This window comes from Emys orbicularis, chromosome 4, assembly GCF_028017835.1.
Source record: "Emys orbicularis isolate rEmyOrb1 chromosome 4, rEmyOrb1.hap1, whole genome shotgun sequence".
Classification (NCBI taxonomy): Eukaryota; Metazoa; Chordata; order Testudines; family Emydidae; genus Emys; species Emys orbicularis.
Genome location: NC_088686.1, coordinates 62,990,261 through 63,014,730, shown reverse-complemented (window position 1 = coordinate 63,014,730; position 24,470 = coordinate 62,990,261). Strand labels below are relative to the sequence as shown.

Sequence of the window (24,470 nt, the reverse complement as noted above, 5' to 3'; positions counted from 1 at the left end):
ACGATCGCAGCATGGAAGCGGTGCTCAGGCTCTCAATGGCCCCGACCCCCGGGCCTGGGCTCAGGTGACCACCAGCCCGAGTCTTCGCCGGCGCCGCAGCGCCCCCGCTGCTTCACCAGCGCCACCTCCTGCAGCTCCACCAACCGCGTCGCCCCACCTGCCGGCCAACCCCGGCTGTGGGGCAGAGACCGGCCGCCCGCTCCCGTCCCGCCCAGCCCAAGCCCGCAAAGCCCCGGCCAGCAGCCCGCTACTCACAGCCCGTCTCCTTCTTGATCTCCTCGATCTCCTCGTCCCGCAGCAGCGAGGATGCTCGCGAGCCCATCTCCGGCCGCCGCCTCTGGCCACAGGGGAGCGGAACAGTGACAGCCGCGGACCGCACAGAGAATGGGGGGAAAGGCAACGGCGACCTCGGCCAATCAGCAGGTCCCGGACGCTGCGGCTGGACGCCTGTAAGGAGAAAGGGGGTCAGAGGGAGCCCTGCGCTTCCTCTTATCAACCCCGGCCGCGGGGGGTGGAGCGCCCCTCCCGCCCCACGCTGTAACCCCGCCCCGCAGCTCCTCGCCTCTCACAGAGGAGAGCTCATCAGCGCCTGCGCGGAGCGGCTCCTGTCTTCCCTCCCGCTAACGGTCACACTTAGGACTGTTTAACGTCATCACGAGAGGCCCTAAAAGCGCGGCCCACGGAAACTACTACTCCCAGCATTCAGCGTTGCGCGTGGCACTGATTACTCACCTCAAGGTGCCGCATTGTACTCTGGGAGTTATAGTCCCCAACACGGCTCTGATGCCAAGCTAGGAGCAGGGAGTTTGTATGTTCTAAGTGCCCGCCGCCCTGCCCGCGCTATCTACTAGCGAGTCGCTCCGTGCGGGTCCGGAGGACTTGGTAGTGGGGAGGGAACTTAGGAGCTGCTCCTGTGGGGTCCGGGCCCCTGGTGTGATTCCTTGCCCCATGCAGTGACCTTAGTGGTGACCTATTTACCCCCAGGGCTGTCTCTGGGTTCCCCCTGCCCCGCGGGCCCCAGTGCGATCCCTTCCTGGGTGCCCTGCACCTGCGTGCGGGCTGAGGGGCTCCCGACACGCGCTGTCACTCCAACTGGATGAGCTGCGGCTCGAGGTCACTCCCAAGGGCGGCGTTGAGGTCACAAAAGCAGCCCCAGCGTGGGGCGAGTTAGTGCGCTGCACAATAGGGAGGGAGCACTGGCTGGCAGAGAGGAGGATTTGATTTGGCAAACCATTAGAGATGTTCGTAAAGGTTGGGAACCGCTGCCGACCTGGTTGGTCCCTGTATAACTGCTCTGCACCTAACAGTGCACGGTATTTACTTTTTAGTCAATGGGTCTGCTTAATCTTAGTGTTAACAGTTCCCATTTAGGAGAGAAACTCGTGATCTGTTCAGCAAAATGTCTGGGATTGTTATACTTTTCTACAGTAATAATAATTTCAATCCTATAGTGTGCAAAGGGTCTTCAGATTTTGACATTTATGCTCCATTTGACAGGGAAGCATACAGTGCTGGTTTTTAGAGCTAAATGTAATGTATTTTATTACCATTGCCCCATGTATGCAGTTGTTCGACAAATGTGGTGCCTGTATGTGTATAGGTATATGAATTATTATATGCTGGGGTGCTTTCCTCCTCAATCTACAGCTTTATTCTACTGGATGCTGAGTGTCACAGCTGGAGGGCATTAAAATGATTCTGGCTCTATCTTTTCATTTTTCTTCTTGGATTATTTTGCAGAGGTCCTAAGAAAAACAAATCTTTTAACAGAGGAGTTCCCCTTTTCATTTCCTACTCTGCTTTGAGAACCAGACTATTTGGGGAGCTAGTTTGGGGATATACCAGCATGGATCCAAGCAGCGATTACCAGTTCCTCAATGAGATTCTGGGAAAAGCAGTGAAAATCACCTTGAAATGTGGCATCTTCCAGGGAATATTGCAGCATGTGGATTCCAGCAGAAGTATCGTTCTGAGCAGAGGTTTAACTCTTGTTCTGTACTTGTCACCTAAATTAATGTAGTTCTTCAAATGCTGGGGGGGAGGGGGAGTTCATGAAGGTGTATTTACATATTCTAGATTAGATAGGGTAGGGGCTCATTGGCATGCTATATCATATGTTGGAAGGGTGTGTGGGTTGAAACTTCATATCCCATATTGGAAAGAGAACATTGTTTCCCACATGAGGAAGAATAGATTCATGTGATAGATGTACAATTTTTGATGTGCCAGGACTGAATGGAGTGTTTGTTCCATACCATTCTCTGGTCTTTTCTGAGACTATTTAGACTGAGTAGATGGAGGGCATTGCTTGCCCAAATTCTGAATGTAGTGAACAAATCTGAGATTCTGTTTATTTTAAAAGATATCTGAGATTTTAAGTGAAATAGAGGCATAATCTACCTTCAGGATTTATCTTGAACAAGTTAAATCTGCATGTAGTGTTTATTTCTAGAGAGTAGGAACAGGAGAGGGTTCTGATGTACTTATGCCTTGCTCAGCAATAATTATGTGTAACTGGAATCTGTGCCACTCAAATTACTCAATAGCTGACTTTCACTGATAATTCCAGAATAATTAATCTTCAACCATTCAGAAACTAAATAGAAGTAGGCTGCTCAGTCTTTCGTGCAGACTGCACCTACTGCTGATTGTACCAGGCACAGACTAACCTTCCATTGATTTCAGAGGGGCGTTGTTGTACTCATGCAATGAAAAACAAGCAGCAGAAGAGTGAACACTCTTACTTAATGTAACATTAAAAAGGAAATGGGCCCAGCTGTGCTCTCAGCTTTGGGATTGCAAAAGAATAACTGAGTCCAGAATTTGCCCCATAGTGTCCACCAGACATTTGCATACAACACGCTCATTGTTTTTTGTATCAGTTTTACTCAATACAGTCATTTGAAATTGTTTTTTTGCTTTTGCCAATTGTCATTAGCGAGGACAGTTCTCTGGCCTTATTTGGTGTGTAATCAGTTCTTACCTTTACTTTTATTGCAGAGCTCAGTGTTTCTGATTATTTATCTACCTATCTTTTAATTATTTCAGTGAAGAACTTGGAAACAGGCAGAAGCATGGCAGGTGTGAAGATGTTTTTTGGTTATGAAATTGTGAATGGTGAGAACTTTCTTTGTTCTGCAAGGGTGAGGTTCATGGGTACTATCACATGTTTAGCACTTTTGTTTTTCTTTTCTAATGATGGGCCCTATTCAGGCCTTCTTATTTGGATAAAAGTCCCATTTTAGTCGTCGAGAGTTTCGGCTGAGTAACTCCTAAGTAAGGAGAGGAAAGATGCCTAGTGGTAAGGGCCCTGGGTCTAGGACTTGGGAGATCTGAATTCAAGTCCCAGCTGTGACGAGCAAGTCGCTAACCTCTCTGTGCCTCAGTTTCCCCACCTGTAAAATGGGGATGATAATAGTACTACTTTTCCTCAAAGGGATGTTGTGAGGATAGATGCATTAAACATTGTGATGTGCTCAGATGCTACAGTAATCAGGGAGGGCCATGTAAGTATCTTAGGCTTTGTCTACACTAGCACTTTTGTCTGCAAAACTTTTGTAGGTGAAAAAAACAAAATTGAAAAAGATTCAGTGAGAAGTCTCTTGGTTAGATTTTCACTTTCCCCTGGAGTTTTTAAGCCAATAATAGAATTGTGTTAAAAATGAAACTGATTATAACAAATGAAACTGACTATAATAAAACTTTATAATCCAAGTGTTAAGTAAATAAAAACTGAAAACATTTTAAAGGGACTCATTAAGACATAATAATTTGAACAGCACATGAGAACTCTCTCTTCAATATTTCATTAAACTGTGCATTCTGTAAAACACACAAAATAGCTGATGTTTTCCTGTCTTTCAAAAATTTAATAGTAGATGTTATAATGAGGTCTCTTATTACTATGATTTAAAGGGACACTGTCAACTTAAAAATCATTCTTCTGTCTGAAAATGTACTTAAAATAATAGATAAAACCTAAGATTACTATAGCTGAGAGGTCGGGGGAAAATATTTCCTGTTCCTCTTTCCCTGCTCCCCCACAGCTTATTTACTTTGTGCATATAACAGCACTTAGCATATCATCAATTTTGTTCTTTTCCCCATATAATGAGTCAGTTTCCCGATTTGTTTGTTTTGGGCCTGTCACATAGCAATATAGGTGAGAAGAACATTAAAAAAAAATAGGAAAATTTGATTATGCAACGATAAAATCAGCAGGGAAGTAGTATCCAAAACTGCAAAAATTATAAAATGGGGATAGTAGTACTTGATCATCAATCTCAAAGGGCATTGTTAGGATTAGTTAATGTTTATAGAGTTCTTGAACATATAAAGTGCTATATGGGGCTGATCCAAAGCCCGTTACAGTCAAGGTAAAGATGGCCATTGCTTCAAACCGTGGATCAGATTCTTTAATTTAAACTACTTTAACGCTTTTTAAAAAAAATTGACAATATTTCAAGTTGATGGTCTCCCCTTAAGTATTTTTATAAAGTATGCTACATTACATTGGTTAGTATGCTGTGCCACATTATACTGATTAATATGCTCTGAAGTACTATCTGAATTAATTAAAACTAGGCAAATTAAATGATCAAAGTACGTTTTGAGATTTATTAGCCTTGTGTTCATGTCTTGTTCACTTCATTAATTCATGGAAACACCTTGCGGAAAGGCTGTGTTGGGGTGATCACTATTGCCTCTGCTTGTCTTCTCCAGATCCAAAAAGACAGAGGAGTCCGAGCACTCCATTCTCAGACAGAAGAATTTTACTGATGAAACAAACTGAGGAGTCAAACTGTCAGATAACTTTATTTTGAAGCCACTCCCACAGATAAATAACTCATGTGCAGTATGCTACTCCTGAGGCCTTTTTAAAGCTTCATTGGGGATAGCCATTGTGAATTTTTTAGAAATGTCCCTAGTGTAGACCGGCCTAACTGTTTCTGTGTACTGCTGACACTCTCAGTTTTGCACTGGGGGCAAGGAGATGGAAGACAGCTCTGAGGGATCTATGTACTATACATCCTTGCCTCCTCCTTTGGTTTATCACATTTACAACAAAATTTAATCTGTCAACTGTGGTGGTGCAATATTGGCCTTATGCAGGGCCATATAGGTTTCAGTAGAGATGCTGTAGCATCAGTTGGTTCAACTTAAATGCCACTGGTGTAAAATATTTCTCCTGCATGCTGTTGCCTGTGATATCTGATCTATGATTACTTTTTACAATGAATGTCCCTTTTTTCACTATGCCCTGCCATGACTGTGTTCCAAACTGGTCAGTACTAGTTCTGGCTCCTCTTCAACTTCTTGGGGATTAAATGTAGTTCCTAGTCAAAGAGTTGCTGATGTTAGAGCTGTAACAGAAGTTGTTGTTTTTTATTACAGTGGAACTGCTGGAGGAACTGGAACAAGATGCAGCAAGAGGAGCTGCAACTCCCATCAGGTATGTTGGAAGGGACTTATCTTTCATGACTGGAAAAAGAGTGTACCTATTAGAATAGCCAACAAATGGATGGAAAATCTTATGAGTGTAAGGTTAAGTGACACCAAGATTGTGTTGAACTGTTCTAAGAGGGAGTGGGTAAGGAGATGTCTGGGGTGCTTCCATTACTGAAAAGACTCTTCTAAGATGTTCCTCCTTCCTCCACCAATGAATAATTTGTTTGGTTTGTTTTATAATGAACTTGTGGTTTCCAGGGAATATTTCTCACAAAAAAACCTTCATCCGTGGCCAAACAGTTGTACAGGGGAAGCTACATTTTAAACCTTATCAAATGTAGGTGTATGTGACATCTGGAAGCTGGCACAGGTGTGGATTTGTACTTAAAACTCTTTCATTTCTACTCAGAGTTGCATCTCCAACACAAATTGTGTTAGGTTACTTGGTTTTCAAGTATTTCCCAAGACCATATTTGAAACTATTTAATTTCCCTCATAAGGGAAATGGGGATTGACTGGCTTTTGCTAACCGCTCCCTTAAACTGGAGTTTGCAAGGCAAATACCACTCTGTTTAGCAGCAATCTTTTACATGTACAAAAAGTCTAACTTAGTCTTTTAACAAAACTTATTCCTGTATTCATCAATCCTTTAAATAGAAGCTTTTTGATAAATGATCCTTTATGTCTTTAGGGACTTGTCTTCTCACTTGTACTGCTTTAATTATACTGGTGTAGAAACAGATATTGTTCAAGAGATATAACCTTCTAGTGTGGATGCAGTTATAATGGTGTAACAGCACTTATAGCGATATAGCTTATAAACACTATGAATTGTACTGATGTAAGTGTTTTGGTATAAAAGCATACTCCCTAACCAAGGTAGTTAAATCCTTAAAACTGTGTAGATCAATCCTAAGCCAGGTGCTTCAGTATTCCTTGAAAATACGGGTAAGATCTGATGAGAAACAGTCAAATGAAAAAGAATCCCATTCAATTACATCATGTAATGGCAGACAGCTAAAAAGTGACAAGTGTTTAAAGTGCTTTTATACAAATGCTGGAAGTCTAAATAATAAGATGGGTGAACTAAAGTGCTTCGTATTAAATGAGGATATTGATATAATAGGCATCACAGAAACTTGGTGGAATGAGAAATGGGACATAGTAATACCAGAGTACAAAATATATTGGAAGGACAGAACAGGTCGTGCTGGTGGGGGAGTGGCACTCTATGTGAAAGAAAGAGTAGAATCTAATGAAGTAAAAATCTTAAATGAACCAAACTGTACCATAGAACCTCTATGGATAGTAATTCCATGCTCTAATAATAAAAATAAAGCAGTAGGGATACATTACCGACAACTTGACCATGATGGTGATAGTGACTGTGAAATGCTCAGGGAGATTAGAGAGGCTATAAAAATAAAAAACTCAACTATCCCCATATTGACTGGGTACATGTCACCTCAGAATGGGATGCAGAGATAAAGTTTCCTGACACCTTAAATGACTGTTTCTTGGAGCAGCTAGTCCTGGAACCCACAAGAGGAGAGGCAATCTGGTCCAAGAGGTGAATATAGCTGGACTGTTTGGTAATAGTGACCATAATATAATTAAATTTAACATCCCTGTGGCGTGGAAAACACCACAGCAGCCCAACACTGTAGCATTTAATTTCAGAAAGGGAGACTACACAAAAATAAGAAAGTTAGTTAAACAGAAATTAAAAGGTGCGGTGCCAAAAGTGACATCCCTGCAAGCTGCATGGAAACTTTTTAAAGACACCACAATAGACGTGCAACTTAAATGTATATCCTAAATTTAAAAAAAACAGTAAGCAAATGAAAAAAGTGCCACTGTGGCTATACAACGAAGTAAAAGAAGCAGAGAGAGACAAAAAGGCATCCCTTAAAAAGTGGAAGTTAAATCTTAGTGAGGAAAATAGAAAGGAGCATAAACTCTGGCAAATGAAGTGTAAAATATAACTAGGAAGGCCAAAAAAAAATTTGAAGTACAGTTAGCCAAACACTCAAAAAGTAATAGCAAAAAAAAATTGTTAAGTACATCAGAAGCAGGAAGCCTGCTAAACAACCAGTGAGGCCACTGGATGATCAGGATGCTAAAGGAGCACTCGAGGATGATAAGGCCATTGTGGAGAAACTAAATGAATTCTTTGCATCAGTCTTCATGGCTGAGGATGTGAGGGAGATTCCCAAACCTGAGCCATTCTTTTTAGGTGACAAATCTGAGGAACTGTCGCAGATTGAGGTCATTAGAGGAGGGTTGGAACAAATTAATAAACTAAACAGTAAAAAGTCACTAGGACCAGATGGTATTCACCCAAGAGTTCTGAAGGAACCCAAATGTGAAATTGCAGAACTACTAACTGTAGTTTGTAACCTATCATTTAAATCGGCTTCTGTATCTAATGACTGGAGGATAGCTAATGTGACACCAGTTTTTAAAAAGGGCTCCAGAGGTGATCCCAGCAATTACAGGCTGGGCAACCTGGTTGAAACTATAGTAAAGAACAAAATTGTCAGACACATAGATAAACATAATTTGTTGGGGGAAGAGTTTTTTGTAAAGGGAAATCGTGCCTCACCAATCTACTAGAATTCTTTGAGGGTGTCAACAAGCTTGTGGACAAGGGGGATCCAGTGGATATAGTGTACTTAGATTTTCAGAAAGCCTTTGACAAGGTCCCTCACCAAAGGCTCCTAAGCAAAGTAAGCTGTCATGGGATAAGAGGGAAGGTCGGATCGGTAGCTCTTTAAAAGATAGGAAACAAAGGGTAGGAATAAATGGTCAGTTTTCAGAATGGAGAGAGGTAAATAGTGGTGTCCCCCAGGGGTCTGTACTGGGACCAGTCCTATTCAATCTATTCATAAATGATCAGGAAAAAGGGGTAAACAGTGAGGTGGCAAAATTTGAAGATGATACAAAACTACTCAAGATAGTGAAGTCCCAAGCAGACTGTGAAGGGTTACGAAAGGATCTCACAAAATTGGGTGACTGGCCAACAAAATGGTAGATGAAATTCAATGTTGATAAATGCAAAGTAATGCACATTGGAAAACATAATCCCACCTATCCATATAAAATGAGGTCTAAGTTAGCTGTTACCACTCAAGAAAGAGATCTTGGAGTCATTGTGGATAGTTCTCTGAAAACATCCACTCAATGTGCAGTGGCAGTCAAAAAAGCGAACAGAATGTTGGGAATCATTAAGAAAGGGATAGATAATAAGACCGAAAATATCATATTGCCTCTATATAAATCCATGGTACGCCCACATCTTGAATACTGCATTCAGATGTGGTCGACCCATCTCAAAAAAGATATATTGGAATTGGAAAAGGTTCAGAAAAGGGAACCAAAAAGGATTAGGGGTATGGAATGGCTTCCATATGAGGCGAGATTAATAAGACTGGGACTTTTCAGCTTGAAAAAGAGTTGACTAAGGGGGGATATGCTTGAGGTCTATAAAATCATGACTGGTGTGGAGAAAGTAAATAAGGAAGTGTTATTTACTTCTTCTCATAACACAAGAACTAGGGGTCATCAAATGAAATGAATAGGCAGCAGGTTTAAAACAAACAAAAGGAAGTATTTTTTCACACAATGGACAGTCAGTCTGTGGAACTCTTTGCCAGAGGGTGTTGTGAAGGCCAAGACTATAACAGGGTTCAAAATAGAACTAGATAAGTTCATGGAGGATAGATCTGTCAATGGCTATTAGCCAGGATGGGCCGGGATGGTGTCCCTAGCCTCTGTTTGCCAGAAGCTAGGAATGGACGACAGGGGATGGATCACTTAATGATTACCTGTTCTGTTCATTCCATAGGCGCCAACTTCTCCTGGCGCCGGTGGGTGCTCGGGCCCCCCCACCTCAGCCCCGCCCCAACACCACCTCTGCCTCGCCCCCATTTCGACCCGTTCCCCAAAGTCCCCATCCCAACTCTGCCCCGTCCCTGCCCCTATTGGACCACTTCCCCAAATCCCAGCCCCGCCTCTTCCCCGCCTCCTCCCCTGAGCGCACCGCGTTCCCGCTCCTCCCTCCTCCCTCCCACAGCTTGTTACGACATGTGGGGCAGCTCACCACATGTCTGTATGTATGTGTAGGATACTGGATGAAAGTCAAACAATGCCTTAGAACATACAAGTTTATGTTGTATGTCCCAATGTGTGTTCACTGCAGCACTGTACGTGATATCTTACACTGTTTTCTTGTGCAGGGACAGTCTAGTTACTGGAGGAACTGGAATGGACAGGGGAGAACCAGCAGAGCACAGCCCACAGAGTTCTACTTGCATTTCCCCAGAGAGCCGGTTCACCACCCTGAGTAACTTAAAATATACCCTGGCAGGTAACTGTGGTATTAGGAATGCAAGTTCAGTCTTTCTGCAAGCCAAACACTTAGTATGTGACACTAGCTCCTTTCCCAGGTTCTATATCCTTTTCACACTCTATATACAAATTGGATCCAAAATAACTAAATAGTTTTTTTTTTAATTCTCACCTTTAGTTATTTTAGGGCAAATGTGTGTGTGGACTCCTATATTTTGGAATAAGAGTGCCTGTCTCTTAAGTCAAATTGAAATAAGGCACTCTTGTTCCAAAATATGGCAGTCCATACACAGACTTGCCCTGAAATAACTAACTGTGAATTAAAACCGATTTAGTTATTTCATTTCCATTTTGTGTGTAGACAAGCCCTTATTCATGAAGCAGCTTGAAACCTTAAACAGAAGTGCAAGTTTACATCAGAATGGTACAAGCTCCTTGGCTTGTCATAAACGGAAAACAAGAAGATGGCACTGGAGCTGCTATTAAAATACTCTCCAATTTGTCCTGGCTAATGAGGAGGAAAAAGTTTTCTCCATAATAAATGCATTTTAGTACTTGCGCCTTCAAAAGGCACTTTGAATAAACTTCATTAAATGGGCTCCAATTATCTCGTAGATCAGTTAACACTAAAGCCTAATGATGCCAATTTAAATGTCAACTTTGCTGACTATTTCACTGTTGATTGTTTCAGCATCAACATGCAGCCATTCTGGGACTGTGGCCCTGTAGTCTCTCCCTCCTCACCTTTTGAACTCAAGTGGTTCACAACACCTTTTCCTCCCACGTTCAACTGCAGGCTCATAAGGAGCAATATGAAAATATACACTATATATTATATAAAAGGAAATCTTAGTTGTCACATTATACATTTTTCATAACACTTATACTATGGATTTCTCCCAGCTGTAAAATGACTCTTTCACAAAGCAGCACAACTACTCTTGCACAGAAGTCAAAGTATTTCATGCAATAAGCTATACATCTTGTGAGTGTGTTAATCTGATGTTTCATTATTTTGTGGTGTCAACTAAAAACTTAAGCCTGATTGGCCATTGATGATCAGCACGAGGCTGGTTATTATACTTGGAGAATACTTGCAGTGCGTTGGTATTCAAGTAGAGCAGCTCCTGCTTTGTGTGCAAGTGGTTCCAGATTCAAAATCTGGCTAATGTCTTGCAAGGGGTTCAGATACCATGGCACTACAAGAATCTTCTATTCTGTTCGGTATTGGAAGTACAGTTACAACAACCCAGGAAGTGGAAGAATGGAGCAAAGTTTGAACATGATGACTTGCAAAGTATTTTTTAAAGTGAGGCTTATGTTCTTTTTCAGTTCTTTAAGATGGACAAAAATACTGAAAGGAAGGGTTCTTTTAATCTCCTGCATTAAAAAAAAAAAAATTAGAAATGTCAGGATTGTGTCAAGTCCAGTCTTTCCTAGCTTTGCTAGAAGATCTTCAGGGGGTGTCAGAGGTGTGTGTTGTGAGCTCTCACACCTTAACTGAAAGAAAAGGGAGTGCTCAATCTTTTCAAACAGAGCCTTTCTCTAGGTGTTTGTTAAGCATTATTGTTAACTAGGTATTAACAAAAACAAAAATATCAGAATTTTAAGACTGGCTAAAAATCCCTTTCTCTCTCGATTGCTTAATTTTCACTCTCTTGTGATGTCATCACTTAGTAGTTCTGCCCTCATTATAACATGTTCCAGGTTGGACAGAAGCTGAATTTTTAATGTTAAAAAATCTTTTTACAAAACTTTTCCTGCCTCCTCTCTATTTCATAACAGAAACTAAAATGGGCACCTACCTATTTTTTTTTTTACATTGAAAGATTACTTTTAAAACTCATTAGTGGTTTCTGTTTCACATTGAGATCAAAATCCTGGAGGCTGGAGTTGCTGCTGACAATCATTCTACGTTTGCTGGGCATAGTTGCAGCAAACTTGGTTTGGAAATGCAGTAATGTACTTGGACTTTTTTGTTTTGGAGGAAAGGGAAGGTGGGACTGTGTACAGCTATCGTAAAAAATGGGACTTGAGTGTGGGTATGAAATATACATCCACTGTGATTACTGATGCAGGAGAAATCTCTAATGTTGTGTTTTTCATTGCAGAGGAGGAAGAAGAGGAAAATATGGAGTACATAGTCATTGATCAATTCCAGCAGAAATTTGGTCCCGCTGTGAGTAATAACAATGATAACATTCAGGCTATGTCTACATTACAAACGTAAGTTACATCAACGATCATCCACCGCTGTAATTCTACTGCTTTTGCAGTCCACATAACACTCATTATGATGGCGGAGCACGTCCACAGTTGGCGCTTTTGCATCGACAGACAGAGCAGTGCACCATGGGTAGATATCCCACTGTGCAACTTGCCACCATCTGCCACTGGGTGTTCTGGGAAGGGTTTGCAGTGCCTTGTGGGGGGGGGTTCACCGTCCCATGATGCAGTTTTCTCCATCCCATTATTCCATGGGCTTCCAACTACATTTTGCGCGGCTTTTCAACAGCCACTGTAAACTGCATGCCTGCCATCTCTGTCTCAAAGCATGGATCCTACACTGCGGGAGCCCCAGCCATGGTGAGTTTGGCCCTGCGGTAGAAGGGGCAAGATGGGACTACGGGTGGGGGGCTTCAGAAGGGAATCACTATAAGCGCCTAGGGCCACTATTCTGAATACTGGCACCATTTTCCACAGGCGGGGGTGATAGCAGCTGATATCTTGCTCCTGAGGGTAACCGAGGATGCAAGGTTGCAGCTCCTGCTTACATGTGGCTGCAGAGCAGGTCCGTATGCTGCTTGCCTATGTGCTGCTTTGTTGCCTGCAGAAATAATTGCCGATTCATGCAGCAAAGTTTCCTATAGCGGGGGAAAAACAAAGTAGCCCTCCCAAGCAATTTTTGGCAGAGGATTGCAGAGAACCTACAAGAAAGTTTCCTAGCGATCTCTAAGGAGGATTCCTGGGACATCCTGGTGGGCATCAACAAACTTTTCCGGAGGACCCCCTCTGCCTAGGTGCATAGGGGAATGAGAAGCATATACTGTGCCTGTGTTGGTTATTTAAGTCCCCCTTCTACCCTGATTAAAAAAGCAGAGCTCTACTTCTGGTCTCCCTGCAGTATCAAAGAACAAAGTATTTTCCAGAGCTCCCCTTTCTTGCATCAGGCATGCCACAGCCGGAGTGCTAGGACTGGCTAGATCCCTCCAGAGTTAAGAGGAGGTCCTGGCTCACCATGCCACCGGACGTCCCTGTCACCTGTCCCAATCCTCCTCTAACTGCACTTCCTCTTCCACCACATCTTCCTCGGGGTTGACTCCACTGACCACTGTCTCCAGCTCCCGTAAAGCTCCTTGTAGAAGCAGCAAATCTTTAGAAATGCACCAGACCAACAAGTGGCCTCCCTTGCCTTCTGGTATGCCTGCCTCAGCTCCTTGATCTTGGCATGGCACTGCTGCGTGTCCCTATTGTGCCCCTTCTTCTCCATGCCATGAGCAATCTGCCCATAGATATCAAAGTTCCTGTGGCTGAAGTGGAGCTGTGACTGCACAGCTTCCTCTCCGCACAGACCCAGCAGATCCAACAACTCAAGTGTACTCCAGGCAGGCGCATGTTTTGTTTCAGGGAGCCAGCATGGTCAGCTGGGCAAATGCTATGTGAGCTCTCCATGCTGAGCAAACAGGAAGAGGAATTTCAAAAATTCCTGGGGCTTTAAACTGGTGGTCAGAGCGGTCACAATGGGCTTTGTGGGACACCTCCTGGAGGCCACTTAGGGTGACATAAGTAACACAGTGTTTACACTGACACTGCGTCAGTCTAACTACATCCCCATAAGCCCTACACCTGTTGCCGAGGTGGTTTTATTATGTCGGCGTAGCAGGGGAGTTAAATCAGTGGGAGGAACATTGTAGTGTGTATACCTCCACAGGTAGGTCCATGTAAGCTGCCTTATGTTGACTTAACTGTGTAGTATAAACATGGCCTTAGAGAGGTGATCTGTGACCCTGTCTTAGTCCAATAGCCAGTAGATTTTGCTATGCAAGATCTTGAGCAGTTCTCCATGAGATCTTGTTCTGGAGTACACTTTACAGCATATGTTCCCTAACTCCTATGGAGATGTGGTAACCATTGTTTGTCTGAGCAAAGTGGCAATGACCTCTTTGATGACCACCAATGACTTCTTACACCAGCATAACAATGATGTGGAAAGGTGTGTGCACATGTATCAAATGTGGTGGGGTTCTGTGCATGTTGGGGTTTGTAATCTTTGTGAAGTCTATCAAATATGGAGGTCTATGTCTATTTTTTGTGTGTGTGATTTATATCAATTATGTATAGCAGTTGTTCAAGGGGCCATGTGTGTATGGGGGTCTATCAATTGTTGGGGGTCAGAATTAAATTGATGTGTTTTGTAGGAATTAAAATTAAATGGCCTGTGTTGTGGGGAGCATCAGAATTACTTGGTGCTGGGTGACAGAATCAGTTGTCGGTCTTTTCAGTGGTGTGTGTGGCTTTTGCAAGTTACCATCACTTTCTTCTTCTTTTTTTTTTTTTCCTCCCCAATCTGCCCCGGTCTGGAAACTGGCTTTGCTGCTCTAGATCAGTGGTTCTTAAAGCCAGTCCGCCGCTTGTTCAGGGAAAGCCCCTGGCGGGCCGGGCCGGTTTGTTTACCTGCCGCGTCCACAGGTTTGGCCGATTGCGGCTCCCACTGGCTGCGGTTTGCCGCTCCAGGCCAATGGGGGCTGCGGGAAGGGTGGCCAGCGCTGCTTCCCACAGCCCCCATTGGCCTGGAGTGGCAAAACCACGGCCAGTGGGAGCCGTGATCGGCCGAACCTGCGGACGCGGCATGTAAACAAACCGGTCCGGCCTGCCAGGGGCTTTCCCTGAACAAGTGGCAGACTGGCTTTGAGAACCACTGCTCTAGATTCAACAGCAGGCTTAAGTAGCTGGTGGTGAGAGGGTTCTGTCATAGCACCCTTTGAACTAATGGCAGATTCATGATTAAAATCCTTATTTGGGGGAAATGATCTTGTCCCCTATATTTATGTTATACAAACAGTTATTGTTTTTACATGGCAGTAGGACCTGCAAGGGCCCCATTGTGCTAGGCCTTGTACACACAAATAGCAAAAAGATTATCCCTGCCCCAGAGAGCTAATCTAAGCACTGTTTGAAAAGGAAGATGAGATATTTATTTTTCTAAAAAATTATAATGTTGGCCTTTGCTGCTGTGAATGGTTTGTGCTCTGAGACTTGCTTTATTATAAGAATACTATAATGGTCCAGACCCTTTTCCTTCAGTGCCCCAACTGTGCCTCTCTTCAGTTTCTTTTTGTGATTTTTAGTACTGCAAAAGATATTGAGAGAACTTGACAGTGGTTAGGCTGCTGGTGTACTGAGACCACTGCCAGTCATGCTGACCAATATTGTGTCATTGTTTCTTTGTACTCCACCATCTGTTTGTCTGAATCCGTTTTGCCTTATACTTAAATTGTAAGCTCTTTGAGGCAGGGACCATCTTTTTTTGTTCAGTTTTTGTACAGCACCTAGCACAGTGGGGTCTTGGCCAGGAGTGGGCTCCTAGGTGCTACAACAATATAAATAATAATATGTACAGCTTTAGAGGATGAACTCCTTTTAATCCATGGGCACTGGGTATCAAAGGCCGGGGGAGGTTGAGCCTCCCCAAACAGCCTTGCGTGGCCCGGTCACACTCCACCCCCAGGTCCTCTCCTGCTTCCCGGCACTCTGCGGCTCTTCCCCTGTGGTCGGGACCCTGGGCTGGGGCTAGTGGGGGCTGGCCTGTGGCCAGGGACTCTGGGCAGCTGGATCCGGTGCTCGCAACGCCTGCCCCACACTCTGGAGGGGACGATCTGGGTTCCGGCAGGGGAAGGCGGGCGGTAGGGATGGGCCGGGGGCTAACCTCACTGAGCCTGTGGCTCACCCACCACCCATGTTTTAATCCATGGAAACAGGTAAAGTACAGGGAGCAAGCTTATCCATACTATCTCAACAATATGCCTCAAACCTCCTCTAGTGATGAAAGAGTTGTTCATTATCTATGCTCCATACAGTCCTGAGCTCTCTGCTAAGACTATCAATGAGGGCACTGATTATAGTATATGTTGTGCTTCATATGGCTGTCTTCCAGTAATTGGACTGAAACCTCCAGTGAATGTCTCACAGGCCACTGAACACCTGTCAGATGCAAATTACTTTTGGTCACTAATGACTTCTGTTGAATTTGAACCAAAGACTGAGAGGTGAAAGACTCCCTGTTTTTATGACCAGTCTCCCAAGCCATCCAATTCCTATATTCCTTTCCTTCTTGTTCTCACTAGATGCTGCACATCAAAAAACAGAGTGTTTTTGGTGTGGCAGCAGAGGGTGTTAATCTGTGTCGTCATGGAAGACTCTGCTGGCTTCAGGTAAGGGGCAGTTAAAGAAAGAGAGAATGTGTTTTTCAAGATGTTCCACTGTTAAGAAGGCATAATCAGGGGGGGAAACTTGGGCTAGGTCTACACTTAAAAAAATATACCTGTATAACCCACGTAATTAAGCTGGAGAAAGACATTTTATAGAAGGATTATACCGATATAAAGTGTTTCATATCAGTATTACTTATTTTACTTTGCTGAACTAGAATAAGCTATACCAATATAAGCAATTTGATATAACTGCATCTACACTAGGAGGGTTTTGCTGCTTTAACTATGCTGGCATAAAAGCAGCAAAACTCTTATGTGTAGACAAGGCCTTGATGATAATTGATCTTGAAACAGGTCAGAATATGGGAAGATTAGCTTAAAAGTGTGAGTCCAGAGATGTTTAGATTCATGATAGTAAGGCCTTATCTAAATTAAAAGTTGCATTGGTTTAACTTTCAAGGTTTAAAAAACAATTTATTTAAATGTGTCCGAAGCCTGTGTGAATGCTCTTAATTCAATTTTAAATCTGGTTTATGTAAAATTAAGTGTCCACACAGGATTTGAATGAGTTTCATTAAATTGGTTTAAAATAAGCCAGGGCAACTTTGAATATAAGCAAGGCCAAGTCTTATATCAAGGTCTGGTGGAAGAGGACAGGATACAGTGTTTTCATTTTAACCCTTGCAGTGAAAGGGGAGACAATGAAAGGAAAAGTTCAGGGGGGCTGTTATTCGCTTTGTTTATATCCAGTGAAGGAAGTGAGGAAATGAAAGGTTGGTTTAATTCAAGCATTGTGGATAGGATTTCTGATATGCATGTTCTTTGCATGTCTGAAAATGCCCATTATGTAACTGCACACAATAAACTACTGAATTTGATCCCTTATTGCAAGCTTGTCTGCGAGTATCTGTTTGAAAACAGCAGGGATTATCTCCAGATTAATATTCATGAAACTGTAAACCTACTGTCCTCAAGGTACTTTTTGTGAACAACATTCTTTTACAAAGCTGGGTAACAGCAGACCCTTCCCCTTCTTTTAGATCCCTCTCTGGCCTCCCCACCTGCAAATAAATTGGGATTGGTTTGTTTTAGGTAGCCACGAGGAGTCGGGTTTTTTTATTTGATATTTTCCTTCTGGGGCCTCGAGTTTTCAAAAATGGACTGCAAATGGTGCTGGAAGACAAGAACATTTTGAAAGTAAGTGTTCAGAAGGGTGGCAGGGTGTGTGAGAAATGGTTGAACCACATCAGTAAGAAATTGCAATTGGATATTGAATCAACAGCCATGTTCAAGCATCTTTCTTCGGTTCTTCAGGTCATCCATGACTGCCGTTCGATCTCAGACTGCCTGTCACATCAGTATGGAATCATTCTTTCCAACGTGTTTGATACACAGGTACCCTGCTGACTAGTTTGGTTTGTAACCAGAGAACAGTTTCAGCAAGAGAAAAGCTTATTGGCTTGGTGTAAGGGTTTCTTTTGACTAGGATACAAGCAGGGCCGGCTCCAGGCACCAGCGAAGGAAGCAGGTGCCTGGTGTGGCCAATAGAAAGGGGCGGCACTCCGTCTGTTATTGGGGCGGCACGTCGGGACTTCAGTGGCAGCTCAAGTGCTCCGCTTTAGTCTTCGGCGGCAATTCGGCGGCGGGTGCTTCACTCCGTCTCTTCCTCTTTGGCGGCAGCTCAATCAGGTTTTTCTTCTTTTTTTGCCGCTTGGGGTGGCAAAAAAGCTGGAGCCGGCCCTGGATACAAGCATTTTGCTTAGAATGTATTAGCTGTCACGTTCTAACTAACACACTCTAACACTCCAGTACAGGCAAGGCAAGCTGTATATATGTGTGAACAGATGGTCAAAGGCTTCAATTTGACCAGCCAGCATGTGCTAAAAGCATAGCTTGCCTTGTCTATATTGGACTTTTTGAATGTGTTAGTCAGAACGTGTTAGCTAGAGTTCTAAGTCCTCCCCCCACCTTTTTATCCTAGTCAAGAGAAATCTTAACCTACGAAAAAGGTGTTTTGTTTGAGCGCTGGTTTAAAAATATGTTAGGACTTAGTGTAGACATGTTTTAACACCTTTAAAGATATGTTAGTTGATCATGATCAACCTTGGTGGGAGCTTGAGGCTTACTCCCACTTACATGGGGTCCAGGTTAGCCCCTGGATACAGTCAGTGTAAATCTATTTTTACTCTTTCTATCCCTGTTGTAAGTAGGGTGACCAGATGTCCCGATTTTATAGGGACAGTCCCGATTTTTGGGCCTTTCTCTTATATAGGCTCCTATTACCCCCCCCACCCCCTGTCCTGATTTTTCATATTTGCTGTCTGGTCACCCTAGTTGTAAGTGCAAAAACAGAGTAAATGAGTTAGGCCACATATGTCTACCTCTGGTGCAGCTCCACAAATGCTAGCAACAGTGAGAGTTATAGAGTAGACCAGGCAGCGGTAAAAGCATCTGGTTCCACAGTTGCTAGCTGTGATAGAGCTGCATCAGTACTACACATGAGGCTTGTCTTGCCTGCAACATTTTATTGTATTAGAACTTGATATTGAAGAAATGAATTAACCAACACTATGCCAACTATGATTCCACTCAGTATAGACAGGGACAAATTGTTGTTTGGCTAGTCATTGTGCTAAACATAACTTGTGAAAAGACATAGTCAGCATATTATAACTTGTCTCAACTCTTAAAATCGTAGTCTATCAGGATAATTTTTCTTAGTGTATGCAAGGCTTCTCTCCTAACCCATCCCCAAACATATTTTATTTAAATGCCTTTTGGAGCAGATGGATGAACTGTTATTCAGAGTCACCACCAGCAGCCAAATATCAATTAGAATCACCAAGCCAGTGGTAGGCTTTGTTTGCACAAGCAAATTTTTGCAAAACATTTCCTTCAGTACCTACCATCAGATAACCTGCTCTAGCATGGAAGGTTTTCTGGCTCCTGCATGGTTAACTGACACATTGTTGAAAACAATTGGCAGGGCCATCTGCATAGTGAGTGCACTGGAAGTGGGCTGTAGCCCATGAAAGCTTATGCTCAAATAAATTTGTTAGTCTCTAAGGTGCCACAAGTACTCCTGTTCTTATTTTGGTGGGAACTAATATGCTCAATACTCTCTCCCTCCCCCATTGATAGATCTCTTGACTGATTCATAATCAGTCCAACTCTGTCTTGGTGGGAGGTAAATTGGTTTAGTTGCAGAGTAGATGCATTTCACATCCAGTATATCTAAACTGATGCAAACAGTCCTTCCACTGCTGTCTCACTGCACCAGTCACTGAAGAATCAACTTGTTTTCCTTTCTGCACTCCATTGCACTGGGGTCAATGTGCCCAGAAGTCACCACATCTTAGTGCAGGCAAACCCACATAGACCTCATTTATGAGTTACTTTATAGCAAGAAAATACCAGTTCTTAGAGAGCCACAACTTTTCAGAGGAAAATTCAAAAGATGTATCAGTATGCCTCACTCAGCGGCATGGTCCCGCTGTTACTAACAGCTGTGCAGATATTAGGAACAATGAAATTATTTGTTTACAAAAAGAATCTCTAGTGTAGACATGGCCCAAGTCTGCCTGGCTTGACAAAAATATTTTATTTATCTTCTACCTGTGAGACAATTGTTGCAGTAACTACCCAATCAGGTGCTATCAGTTAAGTGATATAACATTCAATGCAGCCCATTTGTGCATAGCTATGTGTGGCTTTTTATGTACTTTTGTGAAAGTATTGATTCTATAGCTTTACTACTGTGTTATAATACCGAAGCTTATAGTTTTTGTTTATAAATTTGTTTCATCATATTTTTCCTCATTTTTTGTCAATAGTTTAATAATTTAAGAAACAACAAGTTTAGTGAGAAAGGAAGAAATCTAACAGGAACTCTCCCTAAACATATAACTGTAACATTTTAAAGGGAGTGGGTAGAAAACTGTTAGCTCTGAGATTGTACACAGCCGAAATAAGGATTAATTTGATGGCAGCAAACTTATCTAGAGGCTGTGCAAAGAGTAGCCCAGGAGAGACAGGGATGGCGGAGCCTTGTTCATGCCCTAAGCGACATTTGAAGGCATGGGAAAGATTCCGATTTGGAAATTTTATTTTTAATTTACTCTCCAGTAACAAACTTCTATATTCTCTGCTTTTTGGGCCAACAGATGCTGGTCATGACATACTGATCCCTTTCATATTCCCTCTGCAGGTTGCTGATGTCCTGCATTTCTCCAATATAACAGGTGGGTTCCTTCCACATCGCATCAGCTCCCTACAGGAGTGCTTGATGCGACACCTCAAGATGTCCCCCCAAAAGGTGTCCTTCCTGGCATACAGGCAGCAGGCTGTTCAAGTGAGTGGCTCAGCCAGTTCAACACCAGTCATTGTCTCTAAGGAGACAATCAAGAACTGTACATTGCCCCTTTTTAAATGTTTGTCTGTCATGATTGTCGATTGGAGAAGGAGCTTGATGGTAGGAAACTCAGATTAATTGGTGCAGTTTGGGATTGTAACTGACGGAGTTTGACTCTACTTGGTATTATCCAGGCAATCTAACCACTTAGGGAGCACATTAGATGACTGGTGCCACCCATACTCAGGGTCACCAGCTAAAGGGGAGGACATGTGACCTCCCCACGTGACTCCTCCCTGCCCCACCCCCAGCCCGGGGTCCCTGCGCTCTTCCTGGCCCTCCCCACCCCACGTTAGTTGGGTGGGGGACTCTGTCCTCCTGTTGTGCCGGCTCCCCCCAGCATGTTTGGTTGCTCTCCCTAGCAGCCAGGCCCTAGAGCCACTCCCAGATTCTGCCCAGTTCAGCACAGCAGCTGCCTGGGAGTGTGCCTGGCTGCGGCAGCAGCAGGCTGCCTCCCACCAGGGCTTGGCTTCTGGGACAGCGGCTGAGCGAGTTGGAGGCCCCCCCCGCCCTCCCCGGCATGCTCGGTGAGCAATAGTAGCTGACTGCAAGAGAGCTTGGCTGGGGTGGGGGCAGCAGCAGCCTGGTCTCTGCCCAGGCTTGACTTCTGGGACACAAGCCAACTCTGAGCATGCCAGCGGGTGCGGGGGGCCTCCAGCTCGCTCGGCCGCTGTCCCCAGAAGTTGAGCCTGGGTGGGGGGCAGCCTGCTGCTGCCACAGCCAGGTGCTCTCCCAGCTGCACCGGGCAGCATCCAAGCAGCGTGGCTGGAAGAGGCTCCGGCCCGACTCGGCCTATTCTCTTCCAGCTCTGGCCCCGCCCCTTCCTCTCTCCACCCAGGCCGACTGCTGGAGAGGCACTTGACCCTGCTGGAGGGGCACTTAACCTTTCGTGCCCCTCTAACAAGTCGCCTCAACAGTAGGTTCAAGCTTCACTTGCCATCAGTGCTCATGATTGTATTTTCTAAAAGGTCATTTTGAAATTATGATTTATGGGCAAAAAATCTACAAACCATGAAGAGTCATGAAGCTCTTAGATAATGTAGGGTATGTCTAGATTGGATTAGTTAAACTGGCAAAACTTTTGTGCACAGAGAAGGTCTAAGGCCTGGTCTACACTACGAGTTTAGGTCGACTTTAGCAGCGTTAAATCGAATTAAGCCTGGACACGTTCACACGACGAAGCCCTTTCTTTCGACTTAAAGGGCCCTTTAAACCGGTTTCTTTACTCCACCTCCGACGAGGGGATTAGCGATAAAATCGGCCTTAGCGGGTCGGAATTGGGGTACTGTGGACGGAATTCGACGTTATTGGCCTCCGGGAGCTATCCCACAGTGCTTCATTGTGACCGCTCTGGACGGCACTCTCAACTCAGATGCACTGACCAGGTAGACAGGAAAAGCCCCGCGAATGTTTGAATTTCATTTCCTGTTTGCTCAGCGTGGAGAGCACAGGTGACCACGCAGAGCTCATCAGCACAGGTAACCGTGATGGAGTCCCAGAATCGCAAAAGAGCTCCATCATGGACCGAACGGGAGGTACGGGATCTGCTCGCCATATGGGGAGATGAATCAGTGCTAGCTGAACTCCGTAGCAGTAAACGAAATGGCAAAATATTAGAAAAGGTCTCCAAGGCCATGAAGGACAGAGGCCATAACAGGGACGCACAGCAGTGCCGCGTGAAAATTAAGGAGCTAAGGCAAGCCTACCACAAAGCCAGAGAAGCAAACGGAAGGTCCGGGGCAGAGCCGCAAACATGCCGCTTCTACGCGGAGCTGCATGCCATTCTAGGGGGTGCAGCCACCACTACCCCAACCGTGTGCTATGACTCCTTCACTGGAGAAACACACAGGGAAGCGGGTTCGGGGTACGAGGAAGATGAGGATGGAGATAATGTAGATAGCTCACAGCAGCAAGGAAGCGGAGAAACCGGTTTCCCCAACAGCCAGGATATGTTTATCACCCTGGACCTGGAACCAGTAACCCCCGAACTCACCCAAGGCGTGCTCCCAGACCCTGAGGGCACACAGGGGACCTCTGGTGAGTGTACCTTTGTAAATATTACACATGGTTTAAAAGCAAGCGTGTTTAATGATTAATGATTCATTTGCCCTGGCAATCGCGGCCAGTACAGCTACTGGAAAAGTCTGTTAACGTGTATGGGGATGGAGCGGAAATCCTCCAGGGACATCTCCAGAAAGCTCTCCTTCATGTACTCCCAAAGCCTTTGCAAAAGGTTTCTGGGGAGGGCTGCCTTATCCCGTCTGCCATGGTAGGACACTTTACCACGCCAGGCCAGTAGCACGTAGTCTGGAATCATTGCATAACAAAGCATGGCAGCGTATGGTCCCGGTGTTTGCTGGCATGCAGACAACATCCATTCCTTATCGCTCTTTGTTATCCTCAGGAGAGTGATATCATTCACGGTCACCTGGTTGAAATGGGGCGATTTTATTAAGGGGACATTCAGAGGTGCCCCTTCCTACTCTGCTGAACAGAAATATTCCCCGCTGTTAGCCACGCGGTGGGGGGGAGGGGTGAAGTGATCATGCCCAAGAATTGGGTGTGGAGGGGGAGGGGGGTTAGTTGGGTTTGTGCTGCATGTTAACCCTGAAACCGCAGCCCCTTCTTTTACATTGCAAACCCATTTTAAATGGCCAACCCAATGGGTGCTTGATATGGGAAATGAGGGCGCTGCTGTTTGAAACCATTCCCACATGTTAAGAAGGTTAAAAAAGCCAAAAGACTGTGGCTTACCATGGCTGCCTGCAAGCCGAAATCTGTTGCCTAGCACTGCGTGAGTGATCTCTCACACCAAACCGGCAGGCCCTCAGTATAAGAGGAAAAATGCGACCTTGTAACGAAAGCACGTGTGCTGTGTAACGTGAACAGCAAAATTTAACGTGAAAGAGTGTACCCATTGTTCTCTAAAATGTCTTTTTTAACCGCCTCTCCCTTCTCCTCCACCAGCTGCAAATGTTTCTCCTTCACAGAGGCTAGTGAAGATTAGAAGGAGAAAACGGCGGATGCGGGATGATATGTTCACGGAGCTCCAGATGTCCTCCCACGCTGACAGAGCACAGCAGAATGCGTGGAGGCAGTCAATGTCAGACTACAGAAAAGCACAGTATGAACGAGAGGAGAGGTGACGGGCTGAATCGCGGGATGAACAGAGCAAGTGGCGGGCTGAAGAGGATAGGTGGCGTCAGCTTGCAGACAGAAGGCAAGAGTCGATGCTCCGGCTGCTGGAGCATCAAACTGATATGCTCCAGCGTATGGTTGAGCTGCAGGAAAGGCAACAGGAGCAGAGACCGCCGCTACAGCCCCTGTGTAACCAACAGCCCTCCTCCCCAAGTTCCATAGCCTCCTCACCCAGACACCCAAGAACACGGTGGGGGGGCCTCCGGCCACCCAGCCACTCCACCCCAGATGATTGCCCGAGCATCAGAAGGCTGGCCTTCAATAAGAGTTAAAGTTTTAAACTGCAGTGTGTCCTTTTCCTTCCCTCCTCCCCCACCCATCCCGGGCTACCTTGGCAATTATCCCCCTAGTTGTGTGATGAATTAATAAAGAATGCATGAATGTGAAGTAACAATGACTTTATTGCCTCTGCAAGCGGTGCTCGAAGGGGGGAGGGGAAGGTGGGGTGGTTGGTTTACAGGGAAGTAGAGTGAACCGGGTGGGGGGGGGGCGGAGGGTTCATCAAGGAGAAACAAACAGAAGTTTCACACCGTGGCCTGGCCAGTCACAAAACTCGTTTTCAAAGCTTCTCTGATGCGCACCGCGCCCTGCTGTGCTCTTCTAACCGCCCTGGTGTCTGGCTGCACGTAATC

At 44.6% G+C, this 24,470-nt stretch overlaps 2 protein-coding genes across 2 annotated transcripts in view; one reads left to right on the top strand and one right to left on the bottom strand.

Annotated features, from left to right (window-relative positions):
- CHP1 (calcineurin like EF-hand protein 1) overlaps window positions 1-521 on the bottom strand; it is a 35,093-nt gene extending 34,572 nt beyond the window's left edge. Inside the window, exon 1 of the mRNA XM_065403065.1 lies at window positions 256-521. Within this exon, the coding sequence (XP_065259137.1) occupies window positions 256-322 (67 nt within the window). The 5' untranslated portion in view covers window positions 323-521. The remainder of the gene's footprint in view (window positions 1-255) is intronic.
- A 1,310-nt stretch (window positions 522-1,831) lies between these two features.
- The window catches only part of EXD1 (exonuclease 3'-5' domain containing 1), a 34,914-nt gene continuing 12,275 nt past the window's right edge, over window positions 1,832-24,470 (top strand). The window contains exons 1-9 of the mRNA XM_065404205.1: window positions 1,832-1,979; window positions 3,049-3,117; window positions 5,395-5,452; window positions 9,687-9,817; window positions 11,910-11,977; window positions 16,143-16,229; window positions 17,322-17,426; window positions 17,544-17,624; window positions 20,437-20,580. Coding sequence (XP_065260277.1) covers window positions 1,847-1,979; window positions 3,049-3,117; window positions 5,395-5,452; window positions 9,687-9,817; window positions 11,910-11,977; window positions 16,143-16,229; window positions 17,322-17,426; window positions 17,544-17,624; window positions 20,437-20,580 — 876 coding nt within the window. The 5' untranslated portion in view covers window positions 1,832-1,846. The remainder of the gene's footprint in view (window positions 1,980-3,048; window positions 3,118-5,394; window positions 5,453-9,686; window positions 9,818-11,909; window positions 11,978-16,142; window positions 16,230-17,321; window positions 17,427-17,543; window positions 17,625-20,436; window positions 20,581-24,470) is intronic.